Source organism: Marmota monax, unplaced genomic scaffold (genome assembly GCF_021218885.2).
Source record: "Marmota monax isolate L192 unplaced genomic scaffold, Marmota_monax_Labrador192_F-V1.1 WCK01_AAM20220418_F8-fsc00012, whole genome shotgun sequence".
Taxonomy (NCBI): Eukaryota; Metazoa; Chordata; class Mammalia; order Rodentia; family Sciuridae; genus Marmota; species Marmota monax.
The window spans coordinates 9,199,246-9,227,131 of NW_026695227.1; the positions used below are offsets into that span (position 1 = coordinate 9,199,246).

General features: G+C 35.8%; 2 protein-coding genes across 3 annotated transcripts; both read left to right on the forward strand.

Annotated features, from left to right (window-relative positions):
* Positions 1-6: 6 nt before the first annotated feature.
* On the forward strand, positions 7-14,645 carry Golt1b (golgi transport 1B). 2 transcript variants are annotated; one of them, XM_058576296.1, is made up of 6 exons: positions 7-180; positions 5,306-5,397; positions 6,721-6,899; positions 9,359-9,440; positions 11,693-11,725; positions 12,113-14,645. In XM_058576296.1, exons 1-5 carry the CDS (start codon positions 156-158, stop codon positions 11,699-11,701), a joined length of 387 nt encoding a protein of 128 aa, XP_058432279.1. In that variant the 5' UTR covers positions 7-155; the 3' UTR covers positions 11,702-11,725; positions 12,113-14,645. The 2 variants fall into 2 exon arrangements, with proteins under 2 accessions (XP_058432279.1, XP_046292189.1); XM_046436233.2 differs by lacking the exon at positions 11,693-11,725.
* A 6,497-nt stretch (positions 14,646-21,142) lies between these two features.
* On the forward strand, positions 21,143-27,882 carry Spx (spexin hormone). Its single transcript, XM_046435627.2, has 5 exons — positions 21,143-21,223; positions 21,387-21,444; positions 21,979-22,041; positions 23,411-23,494; positions 26,587-27,882. The coding sequence occupies exons 1-5, from the start codon at positions 21,143-21,145 to the stop codon at positions 26,643-26,645; spliced, it is 345 nt and encodes a 114-aa protein (XP_046291583.1). The 3' UTR covers positions 26,646-27,882.
* Positions 27,883-27,886: the final 4 nt, after the last annotated feature.

Sequence of the window (27,886 nt, forward strand, 5' to 3'; positions counted from 1 at the left end):
TGGAAAGCTGTCTTGAAGTTGAGGTGTGGGTGGCTGCGTGTTTCCGGAAGACGTGGCGGCTCTCCGGGGCTGCTCCCCGGCTTCATTTCTCTCTACTCAGCTTTCCACCCTGGGCATTCTGAGGTGCTGCCTCCGCTGCCCTCACCACTGCAACCATGATCTCCTTAACGGACACCCAGAGTAAGCGCCTGTCCCCGGGGTCCCCGCCTCGATCCCCGCTCACCCCTCGCTCGGGCTCGTTTCGCCCGTGGGTCGCTCAGGCTGGGTCAATGAATGAAGCTCTGCGTTGGGGCGGTGGCCTGCGAGATTGGGAAAGGGCTGCCGGGACCTGAGGACTGACTGGAGCGGACCGGGGCTGGACTTGCAGTAGCCGACCTGGCCTGGGAGAAGAGTCGATGGGGCTGGGTGGAGCGCTCAAGCTGGGGAAGGGGAGCTTTACTTGAGAGTGTTTCGCGACGGGGTCGCGCTGCTCTCCTCACCCGGGTGAGATGGGCTCTTTGTTCCGCCGGACCGCCACGAGAGAAAGTTTGGTGCGCGGCCCGCGCAGTGGGGTCGGTTCTGCACATGAAATACTTGGAGTCCTTTACAAGTCACTGGCTGGTTAATTTTGGGGAGGTGGTATTTTAAATGTCACCTGCTGTGGGTTGTTTTTGAAATCGTGCTTAAATATTTTGAATATTTTCCTTTCGCCACCACTGGAAGCTGCCTTCCAAAAATCCCTTATGATTTCACTTTTCTGCCTGCCAAAGTTTCAGCAGCATTAAAAAACCACATTATGTTCAGTTAAAACATTTCTTTCGTTAGTATTGTATAGTATGCTTTATGACTTGTTTTACTATTTTGGCATCACTTTCTGCCTGCCAGAATTCTCCAAGCCCATGTCATCTGTATGGTTCCATGTTTCCTTTTCTTGAAAGATAACATTTCCAATTTTCTATTCCTTCTTGTGAATCTTAATAATTTATTTTTTATTTACAAACTGCTTAAACTCTTTGCTTCCTTACCTTTTAATGATCATGATAGTCTCTTTTTGCACATTTTCTTTTGTCTTCCATGCCTTCCATTTGGGGGAGGTACGCTTACTCAAATTTTCAAAATTATAAGAATTAACAATCCTCTGAAGTTAAAGTAGAACTTCATTTAAAATGCTCTATTTCAAAATGGAGTCTTAAGGTTTAGATTCGAGTCATGGCAGACTTGAACTTAACAGATCTTTTAAAGTCTTCTCCGCACACTGCCACCCCAGTCAGGCTCTTTTTTTCCCAGTACAAACTGGACCTGGGGTCTGGACCTTGGGGCCACTTGCTCTGGCCCAGGAAACTTACCAATTTTGGTACATTTTGTTCCATCAGCCTCACTCCACTCTGATGAGAAAAGAGAAAATATGTAAGTGTAGACCTTTAGATCTACTATAATTATATATTTTCTTCCGATTTATCATGTGTATAAATCATGTTAATTCTTATATGAGCCATGTAAAGCAGAGAGAAGCATGCCCCTTCATAAATTAATTGAGGCACAAAAGAAATTCATAAGAAAAATAGCAGAAATAAGACTTGATCCTAGTTCTGCTGGCTCAAAAACTTTTTGTTCTTTTCAGTGTACTCCACTAGCATCTAAAAAAAAACTTTGAGGTCCTAGAATGATCTGAGTCTGTAATATATATGTATATATTAAAATATGACTTATCCTATGCATAGAGATTCTCTTCTACTGAAGATTTATTATAGGAATGAGTGCCTAGTCTACCTTTCCAAACACCAAAACAAGGGGTTTTATCAGACTTCATTATATTTGTGAGAAAGATGTAATTTTACTCTTTTTTAACTTACCAGATGTTTTAGGTGAGAGAATAGATTGAAACATAAAATAATTAGTTTCAAATTGTGTTTGTGTTTAACTGCAAAAGATTGGCCATCATTCAAGTGATTTGCCAGAATTATTCTGGGATTTCAATTCTAGGAGAGGGTGACCAAACACTAATCAGAGTAGAATAAAAATAGCAATTCATGATTGTCTTAGGGGATTCTATAATAGCACTCTCTCCACTCCATAAAAACAAAAAGATTTATTAAGGAAGATGAGATAGAGCCAGTTCATGTTGTATCTAATTTGTCACTTCATCTTCTCACATTGCATAAAATTCTATCATAATATTCAATTGATATCCAGTTGAATTATTTTTTGACTTTTTTTAAGAGTATAGTAAGACAGTGCTGCTTTTAATCAATTATGAATAAGTTCTAAAATGCTAGCAGTGATTGCCATTGGATTACACATATTGTTCCTTATAAAATTTCCATAATAGGTTTTTTAATGTTAAATAAATTCACTTTTTAGTTTGCTTTCACTAATCTGTTAACTTTTTTTTTTAATTTGAGGGTAGGAGTATGAAGATACAATACAAAAGGAAGATAAATTTATTTTACTATTATTCTAGTAGAAAGAAGGCAGCTCTATGTAGGGCTTTTAATAGCCTTACAGGGCTTCTGAATGGGTAATGATGGGGAGGAAAGGAATTCTGGAAATGAGAAAGGGTAATGAGACCATTTTGAGTCTTTGGGCCTATGTAGATCTGACAATACTTGGGAACATCATGCCAGGGCTAGTTTTGGCTAAGATGTTACAAACAGCTGTTCCCTTCTGACTTATACTGAATAAAGCAGTAGGAATGTTTTGGTTCCTGTGTTGTAGTTGTAGGACCATTGGCTAGAAAGTGAGAAGACCAGACTTGCATTCTAAGTTGACTCCATACCAGTATCACACACAAAGATATTTCTGCTGATTGTATGTTCCAGGACAAATCATTTAATCTCTCTGAGTCCTTGGTTGTCCATATGAAACAAGGGGCCATTGCACTGTTTACCTCACAATTTTATTAAAGGAATTACCATATACTGTATAAACAACTCTTAACCAATAAGCCATTTATCAGATGTGGTCCTCTTTCACTACAGTCAGTTTTTAATAGATCTAGTGTATAAAGTAATATCAAACTTTAATCACCTAAGTGTGTTTTTCCCGAAGTTCAGTGTACTCCAATATCCTTGAGTTTCATTTTACCAAATGTATTTAAACTGAGAATATACATACACACACACACACGCACACGCACACGCACACGCACACTCCCATCCATCCTGTGGGTAGAAGTATTTATAATAGTTAATAATAGTTAATCATATGGGCTTTGAGTTCAGATAGACCTGGCTAAAACATTTAACCAAAAGTGTGACTTTGGGCAACTTAAGTCACCTTTCTGAATTTCAGTTTCCTCTGTCTCTAACATGATTTCATTATCTCTACATTCTAGTAGTGTTGGGATGATTAATTTATATAAGCGGTGTAAAAAACCATATAGTGCCTAACTTATGGTAAATTCTCAATACATAGTATATTTCTATATCATTTCCTTTCTGATGAGCCAGAATCTTAAAATGTTTATGTAATCATTAAGATAATTTGTGAAAAGATAGAAATTAGTCATTTAATAACAGCTGTAATAATTAAATGCCAGCTACTAAATAGTTGTACGATGGAATTTTACTTGCTCTTTTACCCATATTTTCCTATAGGAAATTTTATCTAATATCTAAATAGTTATTTTTGTTAATTCATTTAAGATATTTAAGCATGAAATATTAGCCTCCATTTTTTATTGAAATTTTATACTGGTGGAATGCATTTAAACTTTTCTGTATTTATAGGCAGGTACCTGAATTCTTTCAGACTGACATTGGGAGCAAAAGGTGGCTAGAAGAGAAGATAATAGCTATCAGGAAATTTAGGAGGTCAGAAATAAAGAATTAGATAAAGTTGATATAAATTTTCCAATTATCAGAACATTTTATGTGGCTTAAGAATTTTTGAAGTAACTGTGACCTAGATTTTAGTTTTCTGGAGCTGAGGCAAAAAGGTTAAGTAACAGATTAGAAATCACTAAGAGTGGGCTGGGGATGTGGAGTGGTAGTGCGTCCGCCTAGCATATGTGAGGCACTGGGTTTGATTCTCAGCACCATGTAAAAATAAAATAAAGATATTGTGTCCACCTAAAACTAAAAAATAAATATTTTTTTTAAAAAAAGAAATCATTAAGAGTATATTTAATATTGTGTTTCCAAAAACAGCTTCTCCTCTGACTCATTGTCTGTATGCTGATAGTGCTTTTAGATAAAATAATGGCTGTTTTCTCTAAAAACCAAACTAAAATGATCAAGGAGGTAGCTTAGTAGATTGTGTTTTGTAGCTTAAACAGAAGAGTGTGTCTGTCACCTTAGAAAGTTAAGACCTTTCAAACTAAAAAGATAACACCTAAGAATATAAACTAAATAAAACTACTAATTTTATATGCAAGATGAACCTAGATGTCAAACCTTATACTTTGTCCACTATTGTATATTCAGTATGTGAAACAGTTCCTGGCCTCTTAATAGTTGATCTTTGTTGTTTAATGATAAAGTAAAAATTTAGAATACTAATATTAGGTTAAACAGTATTTGAAATTTTGGAGAGTTGATTTTAGGACTCTAAACTTAAATAGATGAATGGATTCGTAGTACAGATAAATTGATAGATGATAAATTCATAATAAGCCATCAAGAAGTTGAAAGTGAGCTAGGCATGGCACACACCTGTAATCCTGGCTACATGGAAGGCAAAGCAGGCAGAGCACTGGAGCCCATGGAGTTCAGATCAACCTGGGTAACATAGACCATGTCTTAACAAAAAGTGAAAAGTAATGCCTGACCTTCTGAAAATTAACTTTTTGAAACAACAGCTACCATAATCTCAAAATATTTCTTGTCACCGTGAGAAGCAACGTATAATTGAATGAAGTAGATTGTGTTGACCTACTATAACATTTATAATAGGTGGAGGAAGGAATTAATTTTAAGAAGTACAGATATTGTACATATAAGTAATAATTATAGAATATGAAAAGCAATAAATAAAGGAAATCTTTATGTTTATGTCTAATGCCAAGAGGTTTTGAGAGGGAAAAAATACAATCAAAGATTTAACATCTGATTTATCTTTTCTGTTATGGGTGTAAGAAATTCTGTCTCCTTACATGAGGATTAGGCATTCCCATTCATAGTTTTAAATGCTGAGGTAATTTGCTGATGTCAGTTTAATTTGTTTGAGATCTGAATGAATGTCATTATGAAGTTAACCTGCAATATTGGACAGCGATTTCTTTATATTAACCAAAAGAAAAAGTAGAAAATTATTCTTGTTTAGTTTACAGGGATACTAATGTGACTTTAATTTTTCTCTACCCTTAACCATATAACTTTTATTGCAGAAATTGGAATGGGATTAACAGGATTTGGAGTGTTTTTCCTGTTCTTTGGAATGATTCTCTTTTTTGACAAAGCACTACTGGCTATTGGAAATGTGAGTTTTGGAATATATTTTAACTAAATTCATAAAGAATTTTTAACTATAAATGAATTATTACCTGCTGCCAGATTTGAGAGATATAATTTATTCCTGTGTAATTACTATTATATACTGTATTTCCATCAGGAATGCAACCTGTCAGCTTTCTGTTTAAATAAAAGATGAACACTTAATGAGGTGTTCTAATTCCAAAACTGTTTTGTTAAGTTACACCAAATTAAGTAAAGGTTGTCTTTAAATGGCCATTCAAAATAGATGCCTTGATAGTCTTAGTAAATGTATTAAAATGTTTTGACTATAAACATCTGAGGCTTTACATTTGATTGAGCTGCATGAAATAAACAGATTTTAAATAACCTTTTAAACCTTTTAAAATATACCACTGTGTTATTAATTGACTTGCTTAGAAAGGTTATGTGCTATTTGGAATGTGTAGTGCACTGTCCACGTGTGTGGGTTGTATAAGAGCTCCAGAAGTAATAACCCTCCTAAGAAGGCAATAAAGTTACTGAATAATGATTACATTTCTTTTGAAGTACATTTAAAGGACACCATAATTGGTCTTTTAATAAATGATAATATAAACAGCATTTGTACGCAAGAATATGAAGCTGAACTGTTAGGCTTAATATACATCTGTGTGAAGTAGTTTTCACTAATGAAGAACAATGGGAAAGGGAAGTATTTCAGAATAAAACACAGGAAAAGGAAGGCTCTTAATAGATCACCACTACTTGTTCATGAACAGAACATACAAAATATATGTATATTTTTAAAAACCTGGTTGTATTTTTATTTCTGATGCCAAGCAGATATTTTAGAAGTAATAAAACTGGAATATCCTTCCTAGCTTTGCATTGTGTATTCTGTTCTACTGTGTTCTAGTCATGTCAATATTTCTCCCATCCATAGAAACTCTTTTGGCCCATGTGAATATTTTGGAACCAGGAGGAATACCTTTGAGTGACATGTCTATAGGCAGCTTCTCTGTCTGAGCCTTGCCAGCTTATCACTCCACTAAGCTATCCTCATCCAGCCACACTAAGGAAACTACTGTAAACACAGATGCCCCTTTGTAACATCTTTGTTTGTTTCTCTTTTTCTCCTTTTAATCAAATAGAAAAGGAATGAGATGAGTGGAATACAGCTACAATTTTAACATGCTTAAACCCACTCCTTGGTTTTCTTTCTTGGTTGTTCTCTTGGCCAGTTGCCCATGTTAAAAGTCAAATGTCCTTCTTTTTATTATATTTAGCATTGACCTAAATTTATGCTTGGTTAACTACTTTTCCTGTGTTGCATTTTCTTCTCTTCTAGGTTTTATTTGTGGCTGGCTTGGCTTTTGTAATTGGTTTAGAAAGAACATTCAGATTCTTCTTCCAAAAACATAAAATGAAAGCTACAGGATTTTTCCTAGGTGGTGTATTTGTAGTCCTTATTGGTTGGCCTTTGATAGGCATGATCTTCGAAATTTATGGATTCTTTCTCTTGTTCAGGTAAGGCAATGATTTTATTTTCTCTTTCAATAAACTGGCATATCAGATAATTATTTTAAAATCTCAGGTACATATATCAGTGTCAGTAATATGATCATTTCCTTTAATGAATTGTGGTTTAGGTTGAATCTTTTATTTTGGTTTTAGATCGACCAACTATAAAAATGCTTACCAAATGTACATGATTGCCTAAATAAGTCTAAATTATCTTGTAAATTACTTTCAATGCAGTAAGATTCATTTTAGTGTCATTTTAAAACAATATCTTTATGTTTGATATTTTTATCAACTAAATAAACAGTGATAGCTAGATAGACACATCTAGAATTTTAACATATAAAAACTGATACTTCATAGTTCAAGTGACAGTCCACTTAACTGTAATTTGTTTATTAGTGCATATTCATATTAGCAAATCCTGTACCAAAGGAACTATGGGCGATTTGGATCAATGAATATTTTACAAATGGCAGTTAGCAAGTAAATCAACAAAAGCATGCATGTGAGAAAATACCTTTTTTAAGGTTGGCATTAATTATTTGTTTAAACAATGAATATCCTTTGTCTTTTGTCTACTGGGCACTTTATTACAAGAGCCATAAAAACAACTTAAGGGCCAAACCTGCTTTAGGAAATCTCTCATTTCTAATATGGAAAGAAGACCATAAAGATACGAGGCAGATATAGTCATAATATTATATATATAGTCATAATATTATTTTATATATATATGCATGTATAATTAAGGAATTAATCCAAGCAGAGGTAAGAAATATTAACAAATAAACTGTACCTTAAAGAATGAGTTAGAATTCATCCCATAAATGAGAAAATGAAGGGCAGTTGACTGAGAGAAGTAGCAGACAGGGTCTTGAAAGTCACAGCTTGTTCTAAAAATAATCGTCTGGCAGAAAAAGAACATGTGATAAATGGAAGAAAATGGTTGGCAATGAGGGGGAAAAGGAAGTTTGGGGTCAGGTTGCAAACTTTCTTTGAATGACTTGTTACTTTATTCTCTTACCAAATTTGTGCTAGGGACAAGTATTTGGGGAAGGGAGGGGTACAAAGATTTTTAAGCATAAATGGATACAGCCTGGTAAGTGTTCTAGAAAATTGTTCTAACCTCAGGATAAATCATGTATTGAAAAGAGAAGACTGAGAAGCTAGTTAAGAGGCTCTTGATACAGCACAGAGTATAGAATGATAGTATTGGAATCTTAGAACCCCTTGACATTTTAGGGAAGAGAAAGAAACACTGGAAAAGATCAGAGAAGAACTAGAAGTAAGGATCATAGTGGCCAAGAAAGGAGAGGGTGAGGAAGAGCAGTTCATCATAGCAGATTATGTTCCAGCAGAAGATGAGTACCTTAATTAAGGACCATGGGGGGAAATCATTAACTTTCTTCATTCAATAGGAATTTTAGTAGTAAAAGTTAAATGCTAAAGTGATCTTTGAGATGAATAAAGGATGAGAAGTCAGCATCATTGGTAACTTGGAATGATATATTGGCTCCATGGTTTAGGGAAGCTTTTTTGTTGTTGGGTTTTATATTTTGAGGTGTTCTTAGTTTGAGAAATAGTGCCAAAGATCTTTGACATTCTTTCTCCAGATATTTGTAATCCTAAATGGTAGCCTTTGAAATCACACATTTTTATATTTAAAACTTATTTTAAAACAAAATAAAATGATCCTTTTGGATTTAATACTGCTAGAAAACAATTATAATTGTCTTTGAAATATGTACAGTGCACCATCAATAAAAGAACTATTTCTCTAATTTAAAAGCTACTGCTTTCTGTTTAATCCTTTTAGTCCATATATGTTGCAGATTCATTATTGCTCATTTCTGAATTCTGTCCACTGTAATATTTTCATCCCTATATGCCTAACTTTAGGACCCAGAGAAAGTTTATTCCTTGTACATTTTTTAAATAAACTATTTCCCTCTTCCTATACAGTGGTAGTTTAACTGATCAAGAATTAAACTAGTTAGAAGCTATGTAACTTCTGTGGGCTTGTATTTCTACCCAAAAATGTGACACAATATGAGGATTACCATCTGACAGGTAGTCTGTCATTGTTCGTTAAATGTTGGCACTTACTATTTATTCAGTAAATGATAGCAATTATTATTTTCATGGTTCTATACATATGGTCTCTACAGCTCCTTTCTTTTGATCAGTTTTACCTCGTACAACTCACTATGGTTGAGGAAATCTTTAGCAGTTGAACCAAGATAATACAGAATCTGAGTGTACAACACAGCTAAGCTTCATTATGCTGTTTCTTAGGTTTTTAACCAGTAGTCAAAAGTTTTTACATTACATTTGTAGTTATTCATGATTCTCTAAAACATTCACATTTTTAATGGCATCATTTCTTTTTAGTTAGTTATTCATGCTTGATCTTGGTAATAGAAATATGTAAGTTTTAAGAACCTTTTTTCTGTGTCTCCCAGGGGCTTCTTTCCTGTGGTTGTTGGCTTTATTAGAAGAGTGCCAGTGCTTGGATCCCTCTTAAATTTACCTGGAATTAGATCAGTAAGTAATCATGTATTTAGCAATGTGTTTTTAGACCACCAAAATGAATACATTTTGATGCTTCTTACCTTTAGAAATTTGAGTAATTGGTACATGATTAATTGATAAGTTTTTCATTATGATATAAATGACTATTTCACATAAATCTTGGTTACCAAGTTTACCAGAAAATAAACATTGCTAAGCCTGTAAAACCTAGTTTTGTTTCACCGTGTCCATTTTTACTATTCTCTATTTTTTAGTGTTACTCAGATTGATAATGCTATGCTTCCTTTCTCTTTGAGAGTTCAAGGTTTTTTCCATTGACTTTTATATAATCTCTAATTTTAGAAGCAATTACATAAAAAAGAAACCATTATGTCTAGCACTTATTTTATTTCTAAGATTGTAATACCAATTTGAATGGATTAAGATTGTAATACCAATTTGAATGGATTACACTGGAAATCAGTTGACAAGATTCTTTTCCCAGCCCTGTCCAAAGTTTGAACAATCTTGTCATGTCTTTTTCCCCTGGTAGACCTTGACTTTCATCTTGATAAAATAAAGGAGTCAAATCAAATAAGAAGTAAAGGTTAAAGAAAACATTTTAAAAATTGACAAGAGAATTTTCTTCCCTTTATTTAAGGTTCTTTCAGTAAATGTTTGATACTAAGTCATCCCACCTATTAGTGGGGCTCAGAAGGCCTTATAGGATTCAACTTCTTATTTCTTCCTTAGAAAAATCTTTCCTGACATGCTGTTGCTGGCATGGGGTTTGATTCTGTAGCATCCCTGTGCACGCCTCTATCATAGCATTATCTTTCTTTTGATTGTCAAGAGAAAGGCTTGTCTTCAGGGACAGAGATGAGTTTTATTTTTAATCATTCTTCTATTCCAGTGCCCAGCTAACAGCTGGCATATAATAGAAACTCAAAACATTTTTGCTAAATGAATGCACTGGGGGTGTAACCTAGTAATAAAGCACTTGCCTAGTGTACACAAGGCCCTGTATCCCCAGCACCACATAAAATAAAATAAAAAATAAATGAAGGATGATCTTTTGTTGCCCTGAGGGAATTTGGTCTATCTCAAGACAGTTCTGGATAACTGTTTTTTAGTCAGCCTCCATAAATTTTAAAACTAAATGAGATCCTTAAATCCTAAAAGAATCTGGAGTTGATCTGCGTTAGGAACAATCCTTTTGGCTCTGGATATGATCCATGTCAGAAGTAACTCTATTGCCTAACCTTCTTCATAACCTCCTTTGGAGAAATTTCATAGTTCCAAGTCTATCCTGAACAACCAGGACAAATGGGCATTAAAGCAAATTTTAGGAATCTCAAGTTCTGGTTATGTCTTGGGAAGTCTATCAGTTTCCTAAAGTCATGTACATATTTTTTTATAGGTGTTTCTAAAGAGAAAGTCCATAGCATTGATTGAATTCTCAAAGAGCTAAAGGATGGCTTGTCCACAGGAAAATAAATACCACTATAAGCCTAATCACATTTCTATCCATGGGTTAATTTTAGAATTGGAATTTTTCCTTTAGAGAGAGAATGTTGTACTTTTTTGGCTCTGAAATTTACTTTAAAATTCTAGCAAATTCATGAGTACTTTCCAAGCAAGTTTTAGCTTTGGTGTGTTGGTTACCTACCTGTAATAATACAAAATGTTGAAACCTAGGCTTATAGGGGTATATCCTGATTTCATTTGCATTTATCTTCAAACTCATATAGTAATAATGTTTATATTTAGAATGACTTTTGAATTTACTGAAATTTCTTAAAGAGTTGTACTCAATATTTGTGTCCTTAATTTAAGAATTCTGCAATATTTGCATAAATGGACACCTGACAGAATAATGCTTCCTGCCATTAGTACTTAGTTATAATAAATATTTAAATACAACTATGAAGTGTGAAGTGAAAGAAATAGATGATTGCTAGAATTTGATAAGATTATAAGCACTGGGGTGATATAACTTTTAGTATCTCCACTAATTACATACTTTGTTTCAATCTTTACCATCTGGAATGCTGAAGAAAGCCAAACTACTTTTTATTTGGGGTGGAGTAACCAAAGTAAATAACCATTTACATAATGTGTGTTAAAGTTTATATTTAATAATTATAAATTTTTGCATCATTAAATCTGTTTGTAATGCCATTGCCACTTTCAGTCTGAAGTCCAGAATACACATTTAAAGTATTTTTAGTCAATAGCTGTTGTTAATTATTGAACTTAATGGAGTTAAATCTGTTTGTTCAAAGACGACATAGGCCCCGAAGAGATCCACAATAATGGTCAGTTGAAATATCTTATTGGGTTCATTAATGCATGAGTGGCTGACATTTCAATTTTGTTTTTTTGTTTTTGTTTTGTTTTGTTAAGCTAGCAGTGTTAACATCATTTTATACAATTTTTTTTATTCATTGTGTTGCATTTTTCATGTTGCACCCTTAATTCATATGTACAACATGTCATACAAAAACAACTTTGAAAAAATATATATCTTTATGTGTCAGAAAATGGTGGTGAGTAATACTGGATTAATCATTGTCGATCATACTTTAAATTTCCACAAATTTTCTTGTAAAGCTGGATTTATTTAATGAAGATTTAAAATGTTGATATAGTGTTATATAATGCTGTAGACTCTCTTTAATTATCTGCTTTTCTTTTCCTTACAGTTTGTAGATAAAGTTGGAGAAAGCAACAATATGGTATAACAACAAGAGAATTTGAAGACTCATTTACAATATTGTATTATTTATAAAATTCTTTGAAGAATATTCAGCACAAAATTAAATTACATGAAATAGCTTGTAATGTTCTTTACAGAAGTTTAAAAGGTGTAGCCTACAAAGTACCAACAGCAATTAGTAAAGAAGCAATGAAAACAGGCTTCTAATCAAGTGATCTAAGAAGTCAGCAAGAGCAAACTGAGGGAGATGAAATCCATGTTCCGAGGCATATTGAAACTCTAGAAGGCTATTTTTATTATCTTTCCACAATGTGCAGAACACAGCCATTCTTAGAGAACTGTGGTGTCTGTTACTTTTCTTTTTACTATTATTATTATTATTATTATTATTTTGAAGGCTCAGGAACACCCACAGGCATTTGCTTTTTAGAAATGTCCACTGTGATGGCAAAAATATTTCCAGTTGCACTGTGTTTCTGAAAGTGATGCATGAGTAGGATTGGATTATGTCATTTTAATGTATTAAACCCGGTGAAAACCCAGTTTTCATGTATGAATCACTTTTTTGTAAACATGGGGTTAAAATAAAACTTTTGTGGTTTTTCCAAAGCTTAGTATTTTAAAGCCAGGTGAAAATCTGAACTAGTGATTCTTTGTTGGAATATGCAGAGGTCATTCTTCACTATCTTTTAGTTCTTAAATTATAGCTCACAAAGCATTGTTTTGGTCAGTAACGCACTTTGAAAATACTCATACTTCTTGGGAGTCTGACTACCTAAGTACCTGTTTGTATCATTCATCACATATACACATCTAATAAAAAGCATTCTTGACCATGAAATAGTATGTTACAAAGCTGGTTTCATTGAGTAGTCTTTTAAGATACTCAATGATGCAAACCAAATAGATTTTTCCCATGTCACGATGTGGTTTTTCTTCATTTTTTCTTTTATTTTTTAAAATTCAGCTGTGATTTATTACTTTCTTTTTCATAAATTAACTAACTTTTGGTAATGTTTACTTTAAAAATGTAACATGTAAAAATTTAAACCTGTAACTGTGTTTTAAGGGCTGTTCATGTAATCTGAGCTAATTTTTAGCTTTTTCACAAACGTACATATATTGGTATACGTGACGTATGCTTCGTGCTCAGTCTTCACCCTGAGAGGGTGAAGCAAGTTCACATGCTGAAGATGTTTGACTGTAATTAAACTGGCTATGATTTCTTGAAAACCTGACACTAAAAAAATAGTGGATTTTTCCCCCTTCCATTGCTGATGGTCAGACAGTAAAAAACAGCAAATGTTTCCCTAGTTTTCCAAGGTGGCAGCTTTTGTGATAGATGTAGGAACACATTTCAAAAAGCCACAGTCCTATTTGTGTTACCACTAATGATTGCACTATTTATTTTTTAACAGTTGCAAAAATACATAAAATCACAATTGAAATTTGTGGTATTTATATACATGTCTACAAAATATTACAACATTTGTTATTTTTAATTAAGTTTCTTGATGCACAGAGAACTCCCAAACTTGCTCATCTGCAGAAGGAAAGACTTGGTATATAGTGTAATGGTTCAGTCTTGTGGATTACTGTCATTTTTGGTACTTGCATTTGACTTTATTATATAATCTGTGAAAGTGAGATAAATGGAGACTCCTACCTCAATAGTTCATGGAATAATAAAAGACCTAGTGTTGTGTCTAATGTTCTTCAAAAAATTAATATCCTCACTTGGAGAGTGTCAAATATATACACATATATATATACTTTGAGAACTGACTTATATAAGGTGCCCTGTAGGACTCTTAATACATATTTTTGACTGACCCATATTATTTGCAATTGCTAGATATTTCTCCCTTTTTAGAGCAAGAACAGTAAATGTTAATGTAAGGAGCATCTGTATCATTTAACTTCTTTGTAGACATGAATTTCTATCAAAATGTTCTTTGCACTGTAACAGAAATCCTTTTTTCAACAATCTTATTTCAGAAAGCATTATTGGACTTCAAAGGATTTGATAATCTCCTAGTCCTTGATATGGTTGCAGGGGCTAGAGCAGTTTCCATCTTCAAATGAGTCTGCAGTCAGTATCGAATGTGAGTTTGGACTGCTTGGCAGCATTGTATATTACTTATACAGAACCTTGATGAGCTCTATTTTTAAACATACTAGCCTTCTGACAGAAACCCTATCCTATTGTTTCTCTCCCTCACACACACATACACAAAATCAGCCTTCTGTCTTTGTGACAAAAATGTACTTTGATTATTCCCATAGAGATGGAGGAAAAGGTCTAATACTACTTAGCCTTAAGTGTTTCTGTCATTGTTCAAATGTATTTTCTGTAACAGAAACATATTTGGAATGTTTTTCTTTTCCCCTTATAAATTGTAATCCCTAGAATACTGCTGCTTTAAAAAGTCTCACAGTCAGATTATTATATAATCTAACAATTGACTATTGTAAATACACTTGTCTTACCTATCAATAAAAGGGTACTTTTCTATTAATTAGTGGTCAAGTGTATCTTTATTTTGAAATTCTTAAGTTTAATTTAGCACTACAAAGTAACTCACCTAATTTTTTAAATTAGCCATATGTATAGTTTTCTTGTCTATCAGATGGTTTTGAATCTGTTGTTTTCAAATTGTTTAAATGTAATCATAAATACAAGTAGACTTAAGACTTCACATTCTTAATTTTGAAAACTAATTTAAAATTTAAAAAAAAATGTCACTTGCCTCTGGCAGTTTGCTATTTTTACAAATCAGACTCTAAGGTCTGCTAAGCATTTCCTTATTCAACAGACATTTTCTGAGTATCTGCTGAGAACTAAAAATCCTGTACTGAATGCAGGAGACCCAGAAGGGTAAGATGTGGCATCTGTCCAAGTAGAGTTTGTAACTTAAATTCTTAGCCTCATTTCCAATAAATCATCCTGCAAACAAATGGTGGTAGAAAAATTTGTGGTCTAGCCATCTTAACCTCTTATTTTCTCACAGTCAAGAGTTATTAGGACTGTTGAGCCTTTCAGCAGTGTGATTGATTGCTGTTTTCAGAAGGTGTTTTAACTCTGGGAGTTTTCTCAAGATGTTTTTTGTTTTTTTTTTTTTTTTTTTTAACTCTGTATGTATTCAACTTGTAGTTTTTTATTTTCACTTTTGAAGAAAACTTTTTAAAAATATGTAAACCTGGGGATTTAAAACTGTCATTGCATTGCTATTTGTGTGTCTAGAAGCCTGCTATAGAATTTCTTTGCTGCAGAAGGAACCCTTTACTGAAAGCTGATATGATTGCCACCATTAATTTAAAAATTGAACAATGAACTTATAAACTAGTGGAAAATACTTAAATATTTTCTGCAAATGGAAGGAATATAACATACTTAAATATCTGTACCTAAATAAAACATCTTCCCATCTATAGTGTTTTAATCATAAATTTTGTTAAAGGCCAAGCCCACAATTAAAGTACCTAATAAAAATTTGTTGAATCCAGTAATTACACACTTAAGTCTTGACAATTGTCAGTTGAATGGAACTCTTGAATCTGTTATTAAATACCTAGATTATCTCTAATCTTATCTTGGGCTAAAAGGTTCCAACCTCTAGCCTTCTACCTGTATCGATGTGGCAGATGGGGTACAGAAGTAGCATGCCCCAAACTTACCAACTGGCATGCTTTTCCATGACCATACCTTTCCTCAGGTCTCCAGGTCTAATTAAAATGCCACTTCTATCTTTCCTATCCACTAGGCCAAGACAGGTCACCTTTCCTTATCCTCACACAGAATTTTGTTTTGTATTAGAGTATGGAAAATATTCTTGAAGTTTAAGTACTCTTATATTTGTATCTCCAGTTCCTGGCATTTAGTAAGTGCCCAGTAAATGTTGGAATAAATGAAAGTTAATTCTTCCAGCTCTTCTGTCATTGTCCCCACTAATCACCTCTTCTGTGTTGAACTCAGCCTCATGGAAGCAGGTTTCTATCAGCCATAAAGTTGAATCAAATGATCTGACCCTGCAGAAGTCTATGGTTCAGCTGCACATTTCTTATAACTTGAAAAATACATGATGTAACCAAGCAGCTTGTCCATAGAGAGAAGGAATCATAAAGACTATGCCTACAGATTGGCACCTTTCTTCTCTAGTAAAGGGGGTCTTCTGGAGATACCCAGAAACTGCTACAATTTTGAGGCTGGTGTGAATTGCTGGTTCTCAGTTTCTTTGCCTTTGTTTCAGTATGAAATAAAAGAGATTCTTGTTCTCTTTCAAGATGGTGTCTTTGTAGTGGGAATTCTTATTACGAAGTAGAACAATCCCAAGGAGAAAATTATGAAGTGAATCTATTCCCCAAGCAAAGAAAGAGAAAAAATATCCCACATCAAGAAGGGTCACTTGAGGGGGCTGGGGTTGTGGCTCAGTGGTAGAGTGCTTGTCTAGCATGTGTGACATACTGGGTTCGATTCTCAGCACCACATACAAATAAATTTTTTTTAAAAATTCATCAACAAATAATAAAAATATTTTTTAAAAAAAGAAGAAGAAGGGTCACTTGAGCTGGGCACAGTGGCACACGCCTCTACTCCCAGTGGCTTGGAAGGCAGGAAAATTATGAGTTCAAAGCCAGCCTCAGCAATGGCAAGGCGCTAAGCAACTCAGTGAGACCCTGTCTCTAAATAAAATACAAACTAGGGCTGGGGGTGTGGCTCAGTGGTCAAGTGCCCCTGAGTTCAATGCCTGCTACCCCCCCCCAATAAAAAGAGTTACTGGTATGGCAATTTCTCACATGTACAAAACAGTGCTAATAATGATGGGTAATTGGATCCTTGAAAAAGAGCTTTCTGGTCTGATGTTTGTGATCTTATGAGGTAGCTGGGAGTTCTGAAGCAGCATAAGCACTGGATTTGACACTAACGACCACTTAACATCCTGATGATTCAAATTCTAAGTCTGCTCATAAGTGAGACTCAGTATCTAGTAAACAATTTTAATGGAGTTTTTAAAAAATGGACGTAATAGAGCTTTGTCAAAGTGTTATGAAAATATTAGGTGTTAATGTCCTGAGAGTATTTGCAGCCCAAGGACCTAAATGAAGACCACTGGGAACACTGCCTGCCCCACCTTCCTATTTGATGGTCATACCGGGTTATGACTAATGCTCAACCTAATCCATATTACATAAATATTGTCTCCTGTATGTTTCTGAAGCTCAGTGTTTACAAAGAACTATCAGTAGTAGCATTTTGATGCTTGCATCTTGATCCACAGCCTTTTTGCTATATCTTTGTGCTGCTTTTACATGACATATACTATACAATCATTAGCAACTATGTACTATTGGTTATCTTAGAGTAATGGTGACTGTACATTAATTCACACACTGTGCTCAGTCATTTTAAAAGAGTGTTAAAATCTACTAGTGAAAAACAGGTAAATTTTAGCACTTTTCTTTATCTACCCCCAAATCCCTTGGTTCTATTGACTCTCAAAAAACTAGTATCTTCAAATTCTCTCCTCCCTTCCCCTATGTATAGTGCTGGAGAAAGCATCTGGAAGGATTTGTAACCAGAAAACAATTGGATTATCTATCCCAAGGTGTTAGTTCATTTGGGAATCAAAACCTTAACTAAAGGAAGGTTGGGTAAAGACACTGATCAATAAATAGGAAGTTTTATTTTGGATAGCAAGCCTTTTATTTTGAATAGCCCACATTATTGCCCCTAAATCCCCTCGTAAAATTGGTAGCCCCTTGGGGAAATGATTTCTTCTACCTGTCAGTTAAGACAACTGACTTAAGGAACAGACAGGCCCTGGCAGAGAATGAAGCCAAAATAGAAGATGGAATCCATATCCTAATTCATATAATGCCAACCAAAATTTATTCTGTCATTCAAAAAGTAATTTGGAGAGTTGGGGATGTAACTCAGAGGCCCTGGATTCTATCCCCCACCCAAAAAAAAAAAAATGTAGAAGAAGAAAAAGTAATTTGAACATTCTGGTACGACAACAGCTAGATTGTCCGTGAACTTTTTCCAAGATAACAGCTGTTTTGTACATGAACATAATAAACACTGACTTGAAAGAATGTCTTCAGAACAGTGACAGGTGATTATTGTTTAAATAGGAACTGGGCCCCCTCAGCAAATTGTAAGAATCCAGTGAGGAAGGCAAAATCGTCTCCATTGAATATGCCTTTTAAAAGCCTTTAAAAAATGTTTAAAAGTCTATTTGTTCAACATCCACTGTCTGGTCATACTGTTGGCAGAATAAAATTCAATAGTCATGCCTGTCATCTGTTTTCTACCAAACGACTTAGCCTATCTCTTGGCTTAAACCTGTAAATCTTTAAAATGTTGTGATTTAACAAAAACATTTTACTGGAGGTCAATGCCCTTTGGAAATCCTTTTAGAAGAAACATTCTGGCATGTGGCTTGTGGTATGACAACAATATTGATAACATGTCAAAACCATTCTCTTCATTTGTGCATATGAAACTGAAAATGGCAGCTTTGACATAGAACATCTACTTGTGAATTAATTTGCTAAACTATTATGAACAAAGCACATGATTTTTCCTTAAAATTGGAAGTTCAAAACACGTTTTCTTATTGACTCACTTTCCTCTCTCACTTCTAAAACCTTTGTATTTGGGGTATGGAAAGAGAAGAAATGCATTTAACTTGTTAGATAACCTAGTCACTGGGTTTCACTTATTATTAAATTTAAAACAGAAATATGCATATTTTAAATCTTTTGTGGCTCTGTTTTTGGAGATAGTTGCTATAATCCTTTGAAACGAAAATTCTAAAATCTAATATTTATTACAATTTTATCCAGTTTCAGTACTAACATTATTGTCCTTAGTTTTTATCTTTCTCTTCAAAGATAGCAGAAATAAACTCTGTATTAATGGCTCTGGCTCTTGCTTGCTTTACTTATTCCTTGCAGGGAATAAATAGTTCTCAAATTTCTACCTACAAACTACCTCCTATATTCCATTTTCATTTACTAGCCAAACCTGTTTTTATGTGACTGTCAAGTCAAAATATCAAGTGCCCAAATTCCAATCCGCCTTTTCCGAGTATTTGCAAATAGACAGCATTAGCTCTTCATATTTCAATCCCAAATGAAACTTGTCTGTTCCTATTCTCAAATTCCATAAATTTGTATTTCTAACCATTCTCCCAGTCACACAGACTCTGCCCTTTAGTTTTCCTCATTTCCTATATCCCTCTAAGCTTTGCTACTAAAAATATCCAAGGTTCAGAAGCATCTATCAGAATCACCTGCAGTTTATTAGAATTGCAGGCCCCACTGAACTATTCTGAATCAGAATCTGCATTTTAATAAGATTCTAGTTAAGTCTGGTGCACTATGCCTGAGCAGCACTGCCCTTACTTAGCAGGGACTACTCTGATCTGAATGTTTGTATACCCCTAAAATGCATATATTGAAATCCTAATCCCCAATGTGAATAGTATGTAGGAGTGCATTGGGAGGTGATAAATCATGAGGGTAGAGCCCAAGTGATAGGGACTAGTACCCTCATAAAACAGCCCTGGGGAACTTGTTTGCCTCTTCCTCCATGGAAGGACTCAGCAGAGAGGTCGTCAAAAAGTTCTCGCCAGAACTCAACCATGCCCATATCTTGATTGGATTCTCAGCCTTCAGAACCATGTAAGGAATTTCTATTTAAAAGCTTCCCAGTAATATTTGCTAACTTTCTATTACTATTAAAAAAAAAACAACATCAGAAAATCAACCTATGAAAAGTTTTATTTGGGCTCACTGTTTTGGAGGTTCCAGTCCATGATCCAGTGGATCCATCATATTTAGGCCTATAAGAGCACATCAAGGCAGGAGCTCATGGTGAAACAAACCTATTCACCTGATGGTGAGGAAGCAAATGAAAAGAAGAAGAGGCTGGGGTCTACTTTCTACTTCAAAGGTATGCCCTAATGACCTGAAGACCCCTCACTAGAAAGTAAGCTTGATCAAAGCATGTCTTTTTTAGTCCACATCTATTCCACTTGAACTAAAAGGAGGATAGTCTGATATATAGTAGGCATTCAATATGTATTTGTTAAATAATTGAATCAATAGATAATTAAGTAAATGACTGATGTCAAATTCCATTAAGATTCCCTAGCCTTTTTATTTCTACCCAAGTTATTCATCTTCAGCCAACAATGATAAATTGATAGCTGGTCACTTTATTCATTTACTTTTGCTTCCACCTTGGACTATTGATTATTTTCATTAATAATATAGATGACGTTGATAAAAGTGCTTTGGGCAGCTAACAGGAAAAGCAATGGCAAAGATGCTGACACATTCAGAATGTCTCCTGGCTGATGTGATCAATATCTAAACAAACGATTTCCATCCATCAATCATTCCTCTACTTCCTGCAATGGAATCTCCCTGGAGAAGTCATCAGATCCTTTCAATCTTGATGACTGACAAGTTGTCCCTGTGGATTCCCCAACACTGTGTAGATGGGGAGGTGTCTTTGACAGTAAGACTTTAAAAGCTCTAAATTCAAAACAGGATTAGATTAGAAAACTCACAGGTAAAGTCATAGTTATTTCAGGGTTCTGAAAGAAGCTGAATATGAAGGTAAGTAAAAGTTTTATTTACTCGAGACATTTTAGTTATTTTATAAAAAGCTTTATAACTTTTCATCTATTTTTAGTGAGCATTTTAGAGGCTAAATGATATTGAACTTTTATAAAATAGAATTGTTTGATTTTACTGAGGAAAAAAATCACTTATTCACCCAATTCCTCATTTGGGTGAGGTAATGAAAATAATATATTTCTAAATAATTTTTCTAAGTGAACTCTGTGGGTTAATAAAAAGGGAGACTGGGAGAATACCTCCACATACAGAGTATTAAAATAGAACATAGCCAGAAGTAAGGGATTTGTAATCGTCCATGCATAGAGGAAGAAAGCAGAAAATCCAATGGGCAGGGGAATGACCCTCTTTGGTTCATCATGTCATGCAGGGAGCCAAAAGTCTGACAGCAGCAACCCTGGCTCTTCTCCTGATGTTTTCTGTCCTGGGAAACAGCGCTCCTCAGGTAACTAGATGCAAAGAACAAATCCTTTGCATGCACGCTGTGCCCACTCTTTCTTCTTTTCTTCCCCTTTCTTTACTTCTTCTTCTTCTCCCTCTCCTCCACCCCCCTTGGAGGACTGAGCTGTGATCATTTATTAACCTTTCTTCTCTTCTCCTGCTTATAGAAATTGTTTAATAGAAGAAACTGGACTCCTCAAGCTATGCTGTACCTGAAGGGGGCACGTAAGTTCCCAAATACTTTGTTCGTCCTACAATGATAATGGAAAACTCTCAGGGTGCATGAATCCATGAACAGATAGTTGAAAAGCCTGAAGACAGAATAATATCAAACTTTGCTTCTTTACCAAAGTGAGGCCATCTGGTAATCCAGGAAAAGATAGGAGAAGGAGGACAATGAGAGCAAGACTCCCTGATAATTAGAAACCTTCCATTCTAAACCTGAAGATTGCCATTTCTTGGTGCAGACACAACCCTGAGGCTTCCTAGGGAAGAGAGCACTGATCTATGAACTTGACCTCGGCTCCAAAGCGCCCCTGCAGCCCTCTGGCTGTGGCGGCGCGGGAAGTTGGGACTTTTCTGCAGGTTTCCGCAGCACTGGCCTCGGGCCGGGCTGTCTTCTGTGCGCCCTAAACCCTTCAGCCAGGCACGGCTCTGACCTGGAGCCACCCGCTGCCGCCGCTGCCCCATCTCGCTGCGGTGGTTTAACCCGCAATTGCCCCAGGCCACGGGGGCTGATCCCCGTGTCTTGCTTTGCAGAGGGGCGCCGCTTCATTTCCGACCAGAGCCGTAGGAAGGACCTCTCCGACAGGCTGCCTCCAGGTGAGTGACCTAGACAGCAAGGGCTGATGTCCGGTCTTGAAGCTGGAGAGGTCGAGCAGGGCTCGCTCAGCCCTGCGAGGAAGGAAAGCTTCTCCCCGATCCGGAAAGGCGCAGCTCTCCAACTGCCCTGAGATACAGTTGGCCTGAATCCAGCTCAAGCAGCTGCAGGACTCGCAACGCTGGAGCTGGGGGTGTGACGCTCTGCCCCTCGGGACCAGGGCTCCTGAGGCGGAAGCGGGCGCGGCAGCAACAGAGGCTTGACTGGGTCGCAGTCTTCTGGCTGCCAGGGTTTGCAGAGGTCCTCAGGAAGCGAGGCAAGGGCGGACAGGCAAAATCTGGGGTCCAGCTCAGAGGGGTAGGGAGGGGTATAAAGAACTGTGCAACTGCTTCTAGAAATGTACCTATGCATTAATGGCAGGAGTTTTGCTCAGTTTCCTCTTAAACATTATTGTTGCTATTATTATTAAAATAATCATTAACCTAGGAGCCTCAAATGTATCTTTATTATATCAGTAAAAGAGCTATTATTAAAAGGTTCAAAACCAAAATTAGGTAAGTGGGGGACATTAGAATGGAGCCAGGCAGTGTTGTTTTTCGTGATACACCTTTCCATGTCACTGAATTAGAGATTATAACACAATTAATATTTTTTAAAAATTATAAATATTGAAATGCTAAAGAATAAAAATATATACTAATTCTGAAAAAATATCTAAACCTTCCTGCTCATTTGGGCACAGTGTCACAAACCTGTAATCCCAGCATCCTGGGAGGCTGAGAATCCTAAATTCAAGGCCAGCTTCAGCAAGTTAATGGGACTAGGTCTCAAATAATAAGAAGAGTTTTTAAAGGGGGCTGAGGATGTAACTCAGTGGTCAATGCCCTTGGGTACAGTTACAACTACCACAACAAAACAAACATCTTTCTGCCCAGACATCTCTATAAGTTATGAAGATGGAAATTTCTCATAGGCCCTTTCTCTTAGTCCTCTGTACTTTCATGCCATTCTCTTAAGAACATAGTTCAAAATATTCTTCCCTAGCCTGTAAGTAAAAGATATAATCACTGGGAAGTCATTTCTAAGGGAAGTATGAAATATTTCCATTTATAAAAATCAGTGTTCTGGGATTGGGGATATAGCTCAGTGGTCGAGCTCTTGTCTAAATTGAGTGAGGCCCTGGGTTTGATGTACACGCACATACACACACACACACACACACACACATCAGTGTCCTATGTACTCTTTGCTTAGGGATATAAAAAAAACTATTTCATAGAGGTATTTCTACTATTGTAGAATACTAGAATAGTATTTATTTATATGAATATTTAAATCCTAATAGAATCTTTATAATTTTTTTTTCTCTAGAAAGACGAAGCCCAAATCCCCAACTACTAACTCTTCCAGAAGCAGCAGCTCTATTACTGGCTTTGTTGCAGAAACCACAAGAAGGTACAAGTATAGTAATCTCTTTTTACTGCAGAACAGAGCAGGATTCTGTCTTGAGTACACTCTTCTCACTCCAAAAAGTCACAAAGATGTTTATTCTATAAAGACCAATATATTTGTCATTAAAGTGAGGCTTGAGAATATAAAAAACATTTCTTGATGAGACTGATGAACTTTATATGAATTTCACAATCCACCACCTATTTTTTCTTAGAACTCAAAGCTGATGGAGCTTATTCTTTTGTAATTGAAAACACTGAAACCAAAAAAGATTGAATAATCATAAATCCAGTTGTTCCTTATTAAAAGTTAAACCAAATAATATTGCTGAAAGTCAACCATTTTCATTTTTACTTGTAGAAGTTTCATATAGTTCACCCAAATAGATAAGGACCAGTTCTGATTCTAAGCCTGTCTGATTTTCACTACACTGTATAGGCTCTTCCATACCAGGACTGGGCAAAATCTTCAAGTTGAACCATTTTGTCCATGTGGCAATAAAACTACTAATTAAATTAGGCATCTTGGTAATGGATCAGCTGGGTCTTTGGAGGCTAACCAACCTGGTTTAAATCCTGGCTCTACTGCTTTTCTACCTGGGTGGTCCTGAGTCTTAGTGTCATGATATCCATGTTCAGGGTCTCAACAAGGGCCTAATAAACAAGGTATGTAATTCTTATTACTATTAAGAATAAAAGACATCAAAGCATAATAAATAGACCTAGAATTTTCTCTCTCAAAAATTACAATGAGCCAGGTATGGTGGCGAATGCCTGTAATCCCAGTAGCTCAGGAGGCTGAGGCAGGAGGATCGTGAGTTCAAAGCCAGTCTCAGCAATTTATCGAGGCCCCAAGCAACTCAGTGAAACCTATCTCTAAATAAAATACAAAAGGGGCTGGAGATGTTGCTCAGTGGTTGAGTGCCCCTGGATTCACTCCCCAATACAAAAAATAAATTATAATGATATCATATTTATGACATAATTTAAAATGTAAAAGGTCTAAAAATATATGGCAAGTGATCTGGTGGTCAAAGCACATACTACAGCCGTGGTTCCCTGACATTTATGCTACTGGAACAAACACGTGCTGTGTTTAGGATTGAACTGAGCCATGTGGGAGGAGGCAAGACAGCAGAAGGTACTTTTTAGGCTGAAGTTTTGCCTTTGTTGTGAAACAGTGCCTGTGAGCAGCACATCAAAGAGAGTGGGACAAAGAAGTCTTTTTGACCCAAAATGCCAGGGCTAACTAGGACATAGAGAAGACTATAATTCTTATTCAGAAAATATAAATTTATGCCTTGTAGGTGCCACACACTGTGGCAGACAGAGGAGAGAAGAGACTAAGCCAAAGCAGGAATGAGAGTAGCTTTTGTAGGGAAAAGAGGGGGTCAACAGGGAGTGGCACAGCAGAACACATGAGCGGTGGTTATAACAGAACTACTATAATACTGCTGCTACTACTGATCATAATGATGATGATGATAGCTAATAACGATCAAGTCCTTGCTGTAGTACAGTGGGCCAGGCACTATACTAAGCACTTGATATGAATGTATACCTTAATCCTCACAAGAACCCCAGGACATGGATACTCTTTTGTGTTTTTAAATAGGTTTATTTATTTATTCATTCATTTATTCATTTATTTTGTAGTTGTATATGGAGAATGCCTTTATTTTATTTGTTTATTTTTATGTAGTGCTAAGGATCAAACCCAGTGCCTCACACATGCTAGGCAAGCGCTCTGCCATACTCTTAACCCACATTTTATAGGTGATGAAATAGAGGCACAGAAGGATCAAGTTGCTAGCTCACCATCAGAGAAGGTAACTCATTCTGTATTTTAGAATGAATGATGCAATGTATGGATCTTCATCAGAGAAATGGCATGGTAAAGGAAGATGAGTCTGATTATGATACACAGAGTAATAATAAAAGCAATAAAAATTGCAACCATCCAGGAGCACTTATGATGTGTCCAACAGCATTGTTAATCTTTAGAGCTCAGAAAACTGGACCTTTAAGAATTGTATTTGCTTTCCTAAGGTCATACAGAAAGTAAAAGGTGATTCTGAGATTTTCTTTCATGACTGGTGACTGACTCTGTAGCTCTTTTGATGATGCCATGACACCTCATGGATTATGTTGGAAAAGAAAGGCTGGCATGAGGACCCAGTGAGAAGCCAAGGAAATAAGAAGGAGTGAAGAATGAGGTTGGTGGTCAGTGGGGGTTGATGGAGGGGCTCATGCTCTGAAGTTTTGCAAGTTTCATTCAGCTAACAAGTGTTCCTGCTTTTTGTCTCATTGCCTTCCCAGAAGGAATCACCTAATAAAGGAACTTTCACAAATGCATTCCTATGTACTTGAGAACATTATGTTAAGCGAAATAAGCCAGATTCAGAAAGTCAAGGGTCTTATGTTTTCTTTCATATGCGCAAGTTAGAGAGGAAAAAGAAAATGAAAGGTGTGACAGTTGAGGGGGAGGTGCTCAGGAAAATCCAAGGGAGATCAGTAGAGGAGAGGAAAGGGACCAAAGGGAGGGAAGGGAAAGGAGAAAAATGTTCTGCTATATAATCCTTCCAAAGTAAGATAGAGAGAAAATAAAGAGAGAATAATTTGATGCAAGTGGATGGTCATAATTGTGGGTATTTTAGACAAGAAACATAATTATCAGTATAAGTATATTATATGTATATATCCTGACATATGGCCCTTTCAGATTTCTACCAAACCTCCTTTGTTATAGATTCATTCATCATAGATATTCAGATATATCCCAAGCTGAGGAGGAAATTTTTTAAACCAAACAAATCAAAACCCATTTTTTAAAAAATTTCAATAGCAGAGTCCAATAGTTAATATAAATTAGTGGACTAAATGTTTATTTGCTGAGGTTCTCTTCATTTACTTTCCTCCTTTTTAAAACATGGAATGTGGGCTGTGTATATAGCTTAGTTGGTAGAGTGCTTACCTCAAATGCACAAGGCCCTGGGTTCAATCCCCAGCACCACACACACACACACACACACATACACACAAGCACACACAAAGGAATGTGTATGTTTGTTTTGCATGATTTTTTTTTTCTTACAGATGGAGAAAAAAACTCTGATCAAAGCAGATTCCTGGGAGATGGTCTGCTAAACTGGTGAAAATAAACCAGAGTACATTCAAGCATAGTTCTGTTCTTGTTGAAAACATGAACCATGTGAATAAAGCCCCTGGACCCTTTTACTATGATCTTAGAAATATGTCCTACTAGTTGTAATTTTCAGAAGCAAAAGAAATGTAGAGTTCTAAGCTAAGACCATCATCATCTGCTCTTGCTGTTTCAGGTCCTGTTCAGATCACCTGGTGTCTTACTCTACAATTTTTTTGGAGCATTTCTAATAAGGCTGAAAACTCATTACAGCCAAAACCTGGCTTGATCTTGGTTGTTGGTTTTTCATCCCATTACCCATTTGCATTCTGATGTCACTCAGCAGTGGTTCTCCCTGTTTCCCCTTTTTCTTATTCCTAAGAGAAGGGTCAGGCCTGGCAGGACTGGAAAAGGGAGAGTCTTACTGTGTAGTTTCTCCAGGAGATTTAAGTTGTTAAGGAAGGAAGTGGAAATGGGCTGGCTGGGAAGAAACCCTGTAAGAATACATGAGTGTGGTTACTGAGATGGGGAACAGGTAGTTCAGCTGGAACCAGTGAAAGGTTTGCTGAAGGGCCATAACTAGGAGCTCCCCAGGTGCCCTCAGGAGATTTCCCAGAAATCATTTTAGAAAGTTGGGTCTAAAAGTTAGGGACTTAAGCAAATGGAGACTTTGCTTGAGTATATATCACACAAAGGGAACCAGCTAGTTTTCAAGAGGTAACCCATTTTCCATGGCTAAAGAGTCTCAGCAAATTCTAATCCTCTGCTTACTCTAACTGCCTAGGTCTTCAGGCTTTATTTGACATTAGAGCATTACATTAAGGTACCCTGGTAACATAGTGCATGTAATATAAACTAGTTTACTACTTTTCAAAGTCAACTTGGGTTCAGTATCACCTGAACACAAATACAGTCACACCCCTACGGCAAGCATAATAATTTATTTGGAATCACCACATGACCATCATGTTTTTAACCTAATCAATTCAGAGTTGTTACTGATAAATGTTATAAGTGGAAAGTATTGTTAATTCTTATGGTAATCAGTATGTAGCCATTATTTAGTAGCCAAAGAATATCTTTCTGTGAATGTCTCCAACTTGAAATTGTAATTTCACTCTGTTAAGTAATCAAAATAATCTGGCTCTTGTTTCATAATTGAATCATAATACAATAGTCAAGTTAATATAACATTGATCTCTGCCAAAAATTAATATACATGCATTAAAAACTTCTATGTGGCATTATAATAGG